The sequence below is a fragment of the Aricia agestis genome, chromosome 5 (assembly GCF_905147365.1).
Source record: "Aricia agestis chromosome 5, ilAriAges1.1, whole genome shotgun sequence".
Taxonomy (NCBI): Eukaryota; Metazoa; Arthropoda; class Insecta; order Lepidoptera; family Lycaenidae; genus Aricia; species Aricia agestis.
The window spans coordinates 15286695-15300069 of NC_056410.1; the positions used below are offsets into that span (position 1 = coordinate 15286695).

The window sequence follows — 13375 nt, forward strand, 5'->3', positions numbered from 1 at the left end:
TCAGGACTATACGACCAGGAACACTCCAGTTTATGCTCTATTTCTCGATCTGTCCAAGGCCTTTGATTTGGTCCAATACGACAAGCTCTGGAGAAAACTCCGTGAAGAGACGAATCTGCCATATACATTTATCTCAATCTTGAAGTATTGGTATGCAAATCAGAGGAATTACGTGAAGTGGGCAGGAGCGCATTCTGACATGTTCAGATTGGGATGCGGGGTAAGATAGGGGGGGGGGGGGGGGGGGGGGTGAGCTCTCCAACGCTTTTCAATCTGTACATAAATGGGTTAATTGATGAGCTCAGCAGTGCTGGTGTCGGATGCTCTATTGACGGTACCTTTGTCAACAATATTAGCTACGCAGATGACATGGTCCTGCTATGCCCATCAATAAGAAGCTCATTGACATCTGTGAGCGTTTCGCTACGGCCCATGGCCTTAGGTATAATACTGCCAAAAGTGAGTTGCTGGTTTTTAAAGCTGGTAACAAGAGCTATCAGGTCCCGCCTGTGACACTTAATAGTGTTGCGATTGCTCAGGTTAAAAACTTTAAATATCTGGGGCTCTGGATCGGTGAAACGCTCAAAGATGATGAGGATATGGAACGGGAGCGCAGGGCTCTATGTATAAGAGCTAATATGTTCTCCCGTAGTTTCGCCCGATGTTCCAGACGAGTGAAAATAACGATTTTTAAAGCGTATTGTCATTCTCTGTACACGGGCAGCCTATGGATCAACTATAGTCAAACAACGTATAGAGCCCTGCGCACCCAGTATAATAACGCCTTCAGGGCGCTGCTGGGGCTGCCCCGACACTGTAGTGCTTCAGGGATGCTAGCTTCAGCTGACGTTGATAGTTTCTCAGCTATCATTAGGAAATGTGTGGCATCCCTTATACAGCGGGTTCGGGGCAGCACCAACAGCCTCCTGAGGACAGTAGCGGAGAGACTGGATGTGGACAGTGCTATGATTCAGCACTGGACTCGCGTCCACCTATTTAAGGACACTAATATCACGTATAATATTTGTAATGTTGTATTCTTACTAACATTGTATTTAAGTAAAATGTTCACTAACACTATATGGTCACAGACCGAAATAAAAACGTTTTATTTTATTTTATTTTTTTTATTAGTATCTGCCTATGAATCAACTTCTCTGATAGTAGAAGAAACTGATATATTATTTTATTATACTTTAAAGCATAAAGGATACATTACAAAAGGAATACAGGGAAGTTCTATCTAGTATCAACTACTCTACTGCGCATGGGCGTACCCAGGTTCTGGGCCAGGGGGGGGGGGGTGTTTATAAAGAATAAAAAATGTATAATTTTTAGTTGTAAAAATATTGTAAGTATTGCAAACAAATGGCAAAAATTCGTTCTTAATTTTTAATTTTTATAGATAAAAGTACTAGATAATATACTTAGTATAATCAGAGCCTTCAACAAGGTGACGTTAAATTGAGGCGTAACGTAGTTATGAAGTTACTACGTGTTTGTGAACCTCAAAGTAAATTTCCTGGTAAATATTTCCCAATTATGACAAGTTATAATTGTAAACAATGGGGTGCTAACTAATAAACACCATGTTGTGAATATAGTTTCATTTTGTGGTTTGCAAGATTTTTTGCGTAAATTGCGGCTTGCGCTAAAATTAAAGGCCCTCTGATCCGTTTTTCGTCCGTAGTCAACAAGGAACGCTTATAGTTTCGGTCTATCTGTCTGTATGTCCGTCTGTCCATCCGCAGTTTTGCTCAGAGACTATAGGACTTACAAAACTGAAATTCGGCATGAATGCAAAATGCACATATTAATCAAGTATAACAAAATGGTATATAAAATCTTAAATTTTTTATGGTACCTCCCCTACACGTCAAGCGGGGATCATTTTTTTTGGCATCCACCCCACCGTGTGGGTTGTTATTGGATAGGTTTTTTTTTTTTTAATTTTACGAGTGTTCAATAGACCTTTTTCCGATTTAGGGATCCATTTGTGAAAATGAAATTTTAAGCTTAGGCCAAACCTACGCGACCAAGCGACTGCGAAGCGGGAGCGTCAAGTGGTTAAATGGTTTAAAAAAAGAAGTCTAGTTACAAAACACACATTTGACAACTTGACGCAACTTGACGCTCACGCGTCGCAGTCGCCTAGTCGCGTAGGTTTGGCCTAAGCTTAAAAGTGGAAAAAATCGTTAGAGTCCAGTGTCCCCCCATCTACCAGCTAAACGGTAGCTTCTGGAAATGTGAAAAAATTCACGTGAGTAGTAAAACATGCTGAATTTAAAAGGAAAACTAACACGGCTAAGATTAAATAAACTAAAACTTTATATATAGGGTGTAACAAAAAAAAGTGATAATACTTTAGGGTGTGTACGTGTTCCTTGTAGAGAGTTCACTGTGAAAGTAGCAGCGCTGAAAGACCAATTTTTTTTTTACTTTTGTATGGAGAAACTCGTGACGCTCGGGCCCTTGCCCATACAAAAGTGAAAAAAAAAATCGTCTTTCAGAGCTGCTATTTTCACAGTGAACTCTCTACAAGGAACACGTACACATCCTTAAGTATTATTACCTATTTTTGTTACATACTGTATAATATAATATAAGTTATAACTAAACCGCTAGAACTAAACTTCATAAGTTATTGAGTAATAGACGATCAACTAACAATAATGTATTCGGCGAAGTATAAAGGAATATTTCATACTTCGCCGATATTAGTATACGCTCTAGTGTCAACAGATATACACAATCTGTGAACATTTCAGAAGTCTAACTAGAGCGGCTATAGTGTAGTTTAGTAATAGAGTCCCGTTTTTATCCCCTTTGGGTACGAAACCATAAAATACTATGTTAAAGCACAAATTAATAGGCGTGATAGTTTTTCTGTGAAGTGTACGGGTTGTGGGATATACTATTATCTATATATATAAAACTCAAAGGTGACTGACTGACATGGTGATCTATCAACGCACAGCCAAAACCACTGGACGGATCGGGCTGAAATTTGGCATGTAGGTAGATATTATGACGTAGGCATCCGCTAAGAAAGGATTTTGATCAATTATACCAACAAGGGGTCAAAATAGGGGATGAAAGTTTGTATACATATAATAATACATGCTACGCGAGCGAAGCCGCGGGCAAAAGCTCGTTATGATATATGATTAATTAAACTAGGTGGGTATAATATTTATTTGCGGAAAACTCAAATGTAACAAGAAATTCTTAAGCGGTTGAGCTCTCAAGAGCGTTAAGCTGGTTAAGGATAAATGGCTAACTCTTACGCGGGCAAACCTTTTGTTCTTCAAGTAGAGTTCTTTGCCGTATTTTCTCTTTACAGAAATAAAACTCGGATAAGCCAAGAAAGCTCGCACTCTTTGATTTATTTAAAGGCATTAAACTGAAAATTAGAAGTGCAAAGATCCTCAAAGCTCTCAAAGCTATATAATAAAATAATCAAATCGGCCAAGTGCGAGTCGGACTCGCGCACGAAGGGTTCCGTATCGTTATAGGGCGAAAGTAGGGAAAAATGTGTTTTTGTATGGGAGCCGCCTGAAATATTTATTTTATTTTAATTTTATTATTATTTATTGAAGCACAAAATATATAATTAAGGATTCTGCACTGAATTTTGTGAAACATTCAAGTGCCTAACTTTTGCTATTATTGATTACAAGTATAAAAGGCCAAAAAATCACGTTTCGTGTATGCGAGTCCCCCTTAAATATTAATTTTATTTTGTTTTTAGTATTTGTTGTTATAGCGGCAAAAAATATGCACATTCTGTGAAAATTTCAGAAGTCTAGTTATAGCGGCTCTTGAGATACAGCTTGGAGACAGACGGACGGACAGACATTGAAGTCTTAGTAATAGGGTCCCGTTTTTACCCTTTGGGAACGGAACCCTAAAATTATGAACAGATTTAAATCTTTAGACGTTAATAATAATAACAAAATTATTAAACCATATACTGAGAGGAACAGAAAAGTGGAGTAAAACCATCCTGGATTGGTACCCAAGAACTGGAAAAAGGAAGAAAGGAAGACAATTTAAAAGATGGACAGATGATATAAAACATGTAGCAGGTAGCACCTGGACTAGACTGGGGAGGAACTGCAGGGAAAAATGGAAAGCCCTGGAGGAGGCCTATTGCCAAAAGGGCAAACAAGCTTTAGATAGAAAAGCAACAAAGAAACTAAAGAAAACTGCAGCTTGATAAAGAGGCTAAAATAAAATAAAATAATAATAATAACAAAATATTTTAAAGTGCAAACTAAGCAAGGCTTTAACTATAGCTCGTGAAGGCGCGAGTCAATAAAATATATTATAATTGAAGCCCACCTACACTTTAATCCAAGATAGACAATTACGGAATGCGCAATTAAGAGGAGTCCACACCGCCCTTTTTTCCATACAAACGTTGTCCCCTGTTTCCTCCCTGGATAATGCTAGTAGAGTTATAATTTTTTTTCCTGAATATCTACGGCCACTAATACAATGTCCCTATGTTTTCTTTTTTTTCATAATTTAATTATTAAATAAGATATGAACGTTCAAAAACCCAAAAAAATGGCCAGATTTTCCGCTGTGTTCAAACGTCCAGAAAACAGATTTGGCTAGATTATACAAAAAAAGCAAAACATAGGAACACAGCTCAAGCCTTTTTTAAATCTTTAATGAAAAAAGTACTTAAATCGGTTAAGTTTTGGAGAAGGAATCAGAGGACAACGAATCGTTGATTTTCTGGATTTTCTGCAGTTGTCTCTATCGCGTTCTGCGGTATAGGCTTGAGGTAAGGGAGAAGCTATAGATATTACACGTACTTTTTTTTCATTTCTCTAGCCTCTGTTGTATCCTCTTAACGCTTTCGAAATCTTGCAGCTGTGTCAATGTTCCGTTCAGATTATTATGATCTAAACGTGAACAAATAATTGTAACTCGAACAAACTAATGAGCCATCGTATATCTTTGTTCAATACAGTTATTATTGTTGCCATTTGTTTCCATTTTGATCAAAATTGAAACGGAGACAGAATGAACAATGAACTAAGATAATTAACATGGACGATATTCCTCTCTATACCGTGGTATTCATCAGTTGTCCATCATGTTTAACGAGTAGACTGTAGAGGCTTTTCCCCGAGGATTTAAATCACAGAAAAAGGAAACTAAAACATGAAAAAATATTATCATTAAGGGTAATAATTACGTTAACGAGTAAAAACCTGATCTGGATCTGCTGGCAGAGTGGGAGTTGTCCGGGGGGGAGTCCGGCAGGGGGCGCTTCCGGCGCAGGCAGGTGTCCCGCCACCGGCACAAGATGGCCGTGCGGAAGTACGAGCGGAACCTGTGGAAATTGCTGATGTACAATCAAGAAAGGTCAGACAGTTGACGGGCCTACGTAATTTTGTCGCGTAACTCAATTTACATTGAATTGACATGATCCGACCAAATGACGTTGGTCTGTCAACTGCCTAGGAATTAATTTCCTCGATGGTACGATCAAAGAAATTGGTTCATAGGCAGTTGACGGACCCACGTCATTTGCATGGTCGGCTTATGTCAATTCAATGTTAGCTGTGATCGGTCTGATTGGTTTGACTTTAATGCTACGTCATTTGGGCGGATTAAGTCAATTGAATGTACGGCTATCTGGGGGAATGTTTGAGATATAAGTATCTTGCGACAGGTAAGCAACCGACGTTTGACAGAAGGTATTTTTGCACAATAACTGGTCAAAAGTGTTGTCTACACTGACAGAATATAGCAGGTATTGCACAATAATAATAATAATAATATCTATGACTCCATAGATATTATTATTATTATTATTGGACGCTTCACACCACGTCAGTCTGGCCCCGTGCTTGGTACCTGAAGGACTTGTGTTACAGGTAGCAGACAACGGTAATATATTAAATGATCAAACGAACTTACCAAGTGAAGTTCGATCATTATTATATGAGTCGCTTCATTCGAAGATATATAATTAAATACTTTTATACGATACATATATTTAAGATTTTTATTGTATCATACACATATTTAATACACATCCAGACCCGGGATCATTGAAAACTCTTTGTTCCGTCGGCGGGATTCGAACCTGCGACCCCCGGCTTGAGTGTCACACACTCAACCAATTGAGCCACAGAGGTCGTCAAATATTAACTACAAGATGTCCCGCGCGGCTTCGCCCGCGTAATTTAGGAATTTTACGGAAACCGTACATTTAACCCATAAAAATAGCTCTTATGTCTCTACTCCCTTCACTTGGTTTACTCTATATCTGTGTCAAATATTGCCATAAAAATTGCTCCAGTAGTTCGTAATTTCTAATATTTCCCCCGTTTTTCCCACATTGTCCTGAGTTTCCTCGGTCGTATTAGTCTTAGCGTGATAATATATAGCCTATAGTCTTACTCGCTAAATTAGCTATCTAACACTGAAATAAGTTTTTAAATCGGACCAGTAGTTCCTGAGAGCGTTCAAGCAAACATACTCTTCAGGTTTATAATATTAATTATTAAGTATAGATTTTTTTCGATTCATATAGAGTATAGATTTTTTTCGATTGATCGCTTGACGCCGAAACTCCCAAACTTGTATCAATAAAGAATCAGGAGTTTTCTCAGCACCTTCCGAACCACGGTATACCAGCATAGCTAGCACGGGGTTTCCCAGTCGATTCTTCGGAAGAAAGTAATGGCAGTTTCTTTCCCATGTCTACATATCTTTTTCCCGAGCATGGCACCACCCATCGACTTGAGTTTCAGTGGACAAAGACAAGAAACTCATTCCATAGCAACCATTATAGCAACGGCAATTATTTTTTTGACATTTAGTTTCTTGGTTCTTTTTTTTTATTATGGCACCTCGGCTATAAAACCATGGCCAGTGTCGAATAAATGGCGGCAAATTCAAAAAATCGACGTGTAGCAACCTTGTCTATAGCCGGAATTATAGTTTTGATCTACGAAATACGAATAATAAAAACTAAGGAACTTTATTATTCGTAGTTTGTAGATCAAAATTATAATTCCGGCTATAGACAGGGTTGCTATACATCGATTTTTTTAATTTGCCGCCATTTACTCGACACTGGCTATGGTTTTATAGCCAAGTGCTATAATAAAAATAAAAACAGAATCAAGAAACTAAATGTCAAAAGCGGATCGTCATGCTTGACTTATAGATTTTCAAAAGCGAAAGATATCGAGATACGAAAGAAACTTTTACTCCAATGTTTTTCCGGTAAAACTGTCAAAATTTAGTTTCTTTCGTTTGTCTACGTGCTTATGCTAACTATGCAGGTATACCTCGGTGCAAAATATAACTTGTTGGTAGCATATGCTTAGAACACTTCTCACGAAACCGAAGTCACCACATGTTTCCATATAAATTTTGAGGAGTTCCCTCGATTACTTATGCATCCTTCATCAGATCACCACTTTTGTGAATATAATACCAAATTGGGTTGATACCCTATATACCAAAAGAAAAATTTTGAAAATCGGTTAACAAACGGCGGAGTAATCGTTGAACATAAGAAAATGAACATAACACCTCCCCCATTTTGAAAGTCGGTTAAGTGTAGCCTATGTGTTATTTTGATGTATAAGCTATATTATTGTAAAGTTTCATTAAAATCCGTTCAGTAGTTTTTGCGTGAAAGAGTAACAAACATCCATACATCCACACATCCATACATCCATACATCCAAACAAACTTTCGCCTTTATAATATTAGTAGGATATTCTGTTAGAATAACAATAATATATTATATATTATCTGCTATAAATGTCAAACGCCTGTGGATTACCGGTCGCAGGATTAGTAATTTCCAAGTGGAAAAATTGTATTTTATTAAAATATAAAAGCAACTTCGACATTATACTGTTGTGTTGTGTGTGTAATTGAGAATTAAAATTGCCTTAGCTTGTAGACTTGTAGTCTTTCCTTAGTTGAACAATACCTAGTACAACAAAAAAAGAATTACTTAAATCGGACTTGTAGTTCCGGAGATATGCGAACACAAATATAAATAAATACATAAAATTAAGGAATAAATTACAAAATTAAAATTATAATAATTATATTTCATATTCTATTCGAAGTATCCTGTGTTACTAATACAATTTAATGTATATTGTAGAACTTTGTAGATAAAAGTCACCACTGATTTTTATATAACATCGAACATGTTTTTCATCCATTTGTGTGGTGTCCTTTGATCTAGAGTCTAGACTCTAGAGTGCCCCTGGCAACCCATTTTAAACAATCTCAAGTACAATTAACTTATTATCAAAGCATCGCAAGTACTATCGAGGAAATTGATTCCTAGGCAATTGACAGACCAACGTCATGTCATTTGGACGAATCATGTCAATTCAATGTTAATAATTGTGATGAATGACAGCTGGGTTTGACGTAATGCGACCAAATTATGTAGGTCACCCATCTGCCTAGGAATCAACTTCTCTGATTGTACCTCTTTAATTAAAAAAATATATTTTTGTTATGCCGGACGGAGCTAATTCTCCCTAAATACCGGGTTGAGCATCATTATAGACTCGGCGTTCATATTAAGATTGCAGGTGCCCATTAAAAGAATTTAGAATTTTCGAACTTAAGAATTTTAAAAATTAGAATTTTCAATAAGTATTTCGAGTTTCAGAATTTAGAATTCTCGAAATTTTGAATTTCTATTCACTCACTTAGCATTCATCCAGTAGTATATGATGGGGTTGACCATCGCGTTGGCCATGGCCAGCCAGTAGAAGGCCAGGTAGACGTGCTGGACATACTTCATGTAGAGGATGGAGGGGTTGAAGTGGGTGTAGATGAAGTAGGAGTGGTACGGCAGCCAGCAGATGCCGAAGATCACTATCACCAGGATGAACATTTTCACCACCTGGGGACAAAATAAAAAAAGGGTAGTATTTAATCGAGTGACTGCAAATTTGTAGTTTTATGCAGAGTAGACAGAATGATAGAGTATGCCGACGTAGAACTGATGTTGAAATTTTTAAATTTGACGTATTATGACGAAAATCGTCGCTAGGGTTGTTAACTTGTTACATACGAATTTAAAAATATGACATATTCGATGGACGTGTTCCTCTTTGGTCGTATTGTTGTTTGTGTTTTGGTACATGCGATTAAAATTGTCAGAATCTAATTTTGAAATCTTTATTTTAAATATTTAAAAATAAATTATATCAGCCAGCGCGAGGCACATTCCGTTCATAATCCTAGTGAAACCCGACGAATTTGACAGATATTGAAACCTGTCCGTTTCTTTGCAGTCGAACTACTGGTCGTTATGTCTATTGTGTTTTATGTGTCAATATTTCGCGATTCCGTATTTAGTAGAAAATTTTACTATAAGGTCTCGTTAGCGCCTAGCGGTGAAAAGGACCAGACTCCATACATTTTAAAACATACTCCTTTATTATTGTTACGGTACACCCTAGCACGTAACATTATAAACTAGATGACGCCCGCGACTACGTTGCGCCGGAATTCGTTAATCGCTAGGGAACTATATATTTTTCCAGGTTAAAATATACCACGAAGAAGGACTAGACTATGTAATTTTTAAAGAAATGGCATAAGTACTACGATTAGCAAAAACGCAATTTGACGCAAATGGATCTCAGTATTGTGCATTAAAACGTAAAGTTTCAAAATAACTACAATATGTATTCTAGCTCTCCCTAAATTAGAAACAACAATGTAAAAGTTTTAAGGCATTAAAACAAGTTTTATTTGCTCATTCTGCTCACGCAGTCTGTTGCGTTTAAGAGCGCACATGACACTACCTTGACTACATACTTTAAGCTAGATCTCAAAATCTGTAAGGTCTAGAAAACTGATTTTTTGACACAAGTAACTTCAGTTCATAAAGATTAAATGCTGAAGACGAAAACACGATTACTCAAAAAATGCTCGATAGTTTCTTTTTTACAAAAAACCTTGCTTTAGACACATTTTTGCTTGGATCTTCGAAGTTTGCTGTCTTTTCTTTAATATTTTTTAATATCTAAAAAGGTATTGATAAAACCTAAATTTGCTCAAAACACTTTTTTCATAATCATTATAGTTCGTCTTTTATTCAAGTAAAACTAACTCGGCGATGATTCCGCGCCGTCCTTTTTCACCTGGCATATGAAAGACGGGCGTGACGAGTGTGAAGAGAGAAGGACGATGATGGATTTTTAGAGTCAGGTGAGGCTCTTAATGTTTATTACTTACTCTAAACTCAATATCCTAAGTACACTAATAATTATCGAACTACGAATTTAATAAGTTTCATGTCTATTATGAGTTACCGTACTTGTTGAATATAATAATTATTAATAGCTCAATTTAACATAAATTTAGTTAGTTTCTAATTTATTAAGACCGCCTTGTTATGCAAAATAACTTTCTATTATGACTCGCCTAAATTACTATAAGGTACTTACATGTAGTACTAATATAGTATTATTAATATAGGAGAGCTAGCCTAATCTTACCTCAGTAGAGGAGAGAGGTATTAACTTTCATTTATTAGACAGCCCGAGGATCAAGTTTTTCAAAGAAAATTTTTAAGTATTTAAGTAAGATTTTCATTAGCCACTTATCCACAGATTAGCAGTCACCAGCTCTAGCGTTTATAGCCACTAAAATCCAGAGCCAAATTAACCACCTACGGCATAACATTTGCAAATAAAATATTATACAGGGTAATATCAAACTAAGTAATGATACTTTAGGGTGAGCATGAGTCCAATGTATAAAGTTCACTGTGAAAATAGCAGCGCTAAAAGAGTAAGGGCCGAGACACAAAAACACGATACGGCGTCGTGTCGTACCACGACGCGGCGTCGTTTCACAATGCGACGTCGAGTGCGTGCGTCTTCTTTAAATTTTGAATAACACCTTAAACTGTCGTGATTTTCTACGACGCGAAGTCGTGCCGTGTACCGTGGCACGTCACGATGTCGTTTCGTAGTTTATTACGATGCTCGTCGTAGATTCCCACGACACGACGTCGCAACGTGAAACGATGCCGCGTCGTGGTACGACACGACGTCGTAACGTGTTTTTGTGTCCCAACTTCTAGCCTAAGGGCTGGGAGTTGGGATCCCCCCGCTCTGAGGCGATCCATTTTCTTATGACGTGATCACGTTCAACTGTCATCAGTAAACCGACTTTAGTACTCTTGTTACTACACCAGACCACTTCACTACATAGAGCAAAGTCTTTCGAGCCACTTTGACATTGGCAACTCACCGAGTCGGTCATTATTAAAAGAAGAAGAAGAACCGACTTTACAGACAACCGATTTTTTACTCTTGTCTGGGAAAATCCATGACGTTCGGGCGGTTGCCCATACAAATCACAAAAAAATATATTCGGTCTTTCAGCGCTGCTATTTTCGGTATACATATATCTCCTATATTACCCATAGACATACCCTAAAGTATTATCCTAAAGTAGTATATAGTCGAACATAGAACCTTCTCAGTTGAAATTCGGTTAAAAAGATACCTTTCTCTTGCTCAGTAATATTGAGTCCAGCTGCCTCTGCGTGAGTTCCCCAATAGACCGGGAACCCCGTACCCTAAAATATTATCACTTAGTTTTGTTACACCCTGCAGGGCCTGCACAGCCGAAACTAGAACCTCCTCAGTTGAAATTCGGTTAAAAAGATACCTTTCTCTTGCTCCGTATCGAGTCCAGCTGCCTCTGCGTCAGTTCCCCAATAGACCGGGAACCCCACAGCACCTTCCCCATGGCGGAGTAGAAGAACGTCATTCCCAGCATCGGTACCGCGTACGTTATCACGAAGAACAGGACCTGGTAGCTGTATAACATAAGTTGTCTTAATATTATGGGTATTAGGTGGAATTATGTAACACGTTATCCATACTAATATTATAAATGTGAAAGTATCTCTGTCTGTCTCGCTTACACGCCAAAACTACTGAACTTTTGTACACAGATAACATAAAACCTGAAAAAGGACAATAGGCTACTTTTTAACTGGAAATAAGGGGTGTAAGGATGGGGGAGGGGTCAAAATTTGTATGTTTTTTTGTAACAGACTACGGCATTGAAAGGCTTTAATATTGTTTATATAAAATAAGGAAATCTGTGCACAGCAGTTTTTGGGTATTTTGATTTTAAGGAGGTAATGGAGGGAAGGGGTTCAAAGGTTTTACAAGGCTTTGAAATTTGACACCAATTTTGTTTATTGGATGGATTTTGAGGAAACTTTGCAGTAATGTAGGCTACACAGCTAGTGAGTGAATATACAGTGTGTTTGGTCAGCAACTAGCGATATTTTAATCACTCATGTATATGTACTTGTTATGCAAAAAACACTAACTACTAAGGTCTAGTCCCCTTCGCCTCTATGTGGCAGGTACTTTATTATTGACTCTACCCGGTTAGCAAAAAACATTCTTTCTCTGCGAGATTTGTCCTATATTGTCATAAAATAGCCTTAAATGAAAGGTAATTAAAAATCTACCATAAAAAAAAACACAAAAAAGGGTTTTTTGTGCAAAAAGTTTAAATAAGTCATAAAGTTTCTAAAAAAAAATAGAGATAACACGTGAAAATTTTACAACTATTATTTTTTTACAGAAACAGTATCCACAACAGAAGTATCCAGAAGTCAAGTTGCAAGTAGCAATACTTTCAGCAAATTACTACTGTGGGATATGTGCGTGGCGGCTAAAGGAAGATCTTCCGACCGAGCCAGGTGTTGTGCCCGGTCAGGCGGGAGCCCACGTGATACATCTCAGCTGTCGTATATACAAGGTGTAACAAAAATAAGTGATTATACTTTAGGGCGTGTATGTGTTCCTTATAGAGAGTTTACTGTGAAAGTAGCAGCGCTGAAAGACCAAAAAAATTTTTTACTTTTGTATGGGGAAACTCGTGACGCTCGGGCCCTTGCCCATACAAAAGTGAAAAAAATTTTTCGTCTTTCAGCGCTGCTACTTTCACAGTAAATTCTCTACAAGGAACACGTATACACCATAAAGTATTATCACTTATTTTTGTTACACCCTGTATACCGACGCGCTCAGAAAACTTCGATAGCGCGATGCAGGAATGTTAGGCGAATTGTGGATACCGCCACACTACTACTGTATGATTATATTCATGATCTAAATATAATGCAATTTAGTGTATTCAAGTGTCCGTTTGCATTGCAATTCGGTGCTGGATTGGATCTTGCTGCAGTAATATAAACCAGCTACATCACTTGAGGTGGATATCACTGACGGAGTACCATAAAATGCTAGTATTTTGACTTTCGTACACGAGTAGTTTCGGAGTATTTCATCTTAAAAATATTATCATTACTAGC

At 37.5% G+C, this 13375-nt stretch overlaps 1 protein-coding gene across 1 annotated transcript in view; it reads right to left on the bottom strand.

The window, feature by feature from the left end:
- The window catches only part of LOC121727233 (tachykinin-like peptides receptor 86C), a 71674-nt gene that overhangs the window by 10215 nt on the left and 48084 nt on the right, over positions 1–13375 (bottom strand). The window contains exons 7-9 of the mRNA XM_042114949.1: positions 11707–11857; positions 8721–8917; positions 5213–5350 (exon numbers count right to left, since the gene is read on the bottom strand). Coding sequence (XP_041970883.1) covers positions 5213–5350; positions 8721–8917; positions 11707–11857 — 486 coding nt within the window. The remainder of the gene's footprint in view (positions 1–5212; positions 5351–8720; positions 8918–11706; positions 11858–13375) is intronic.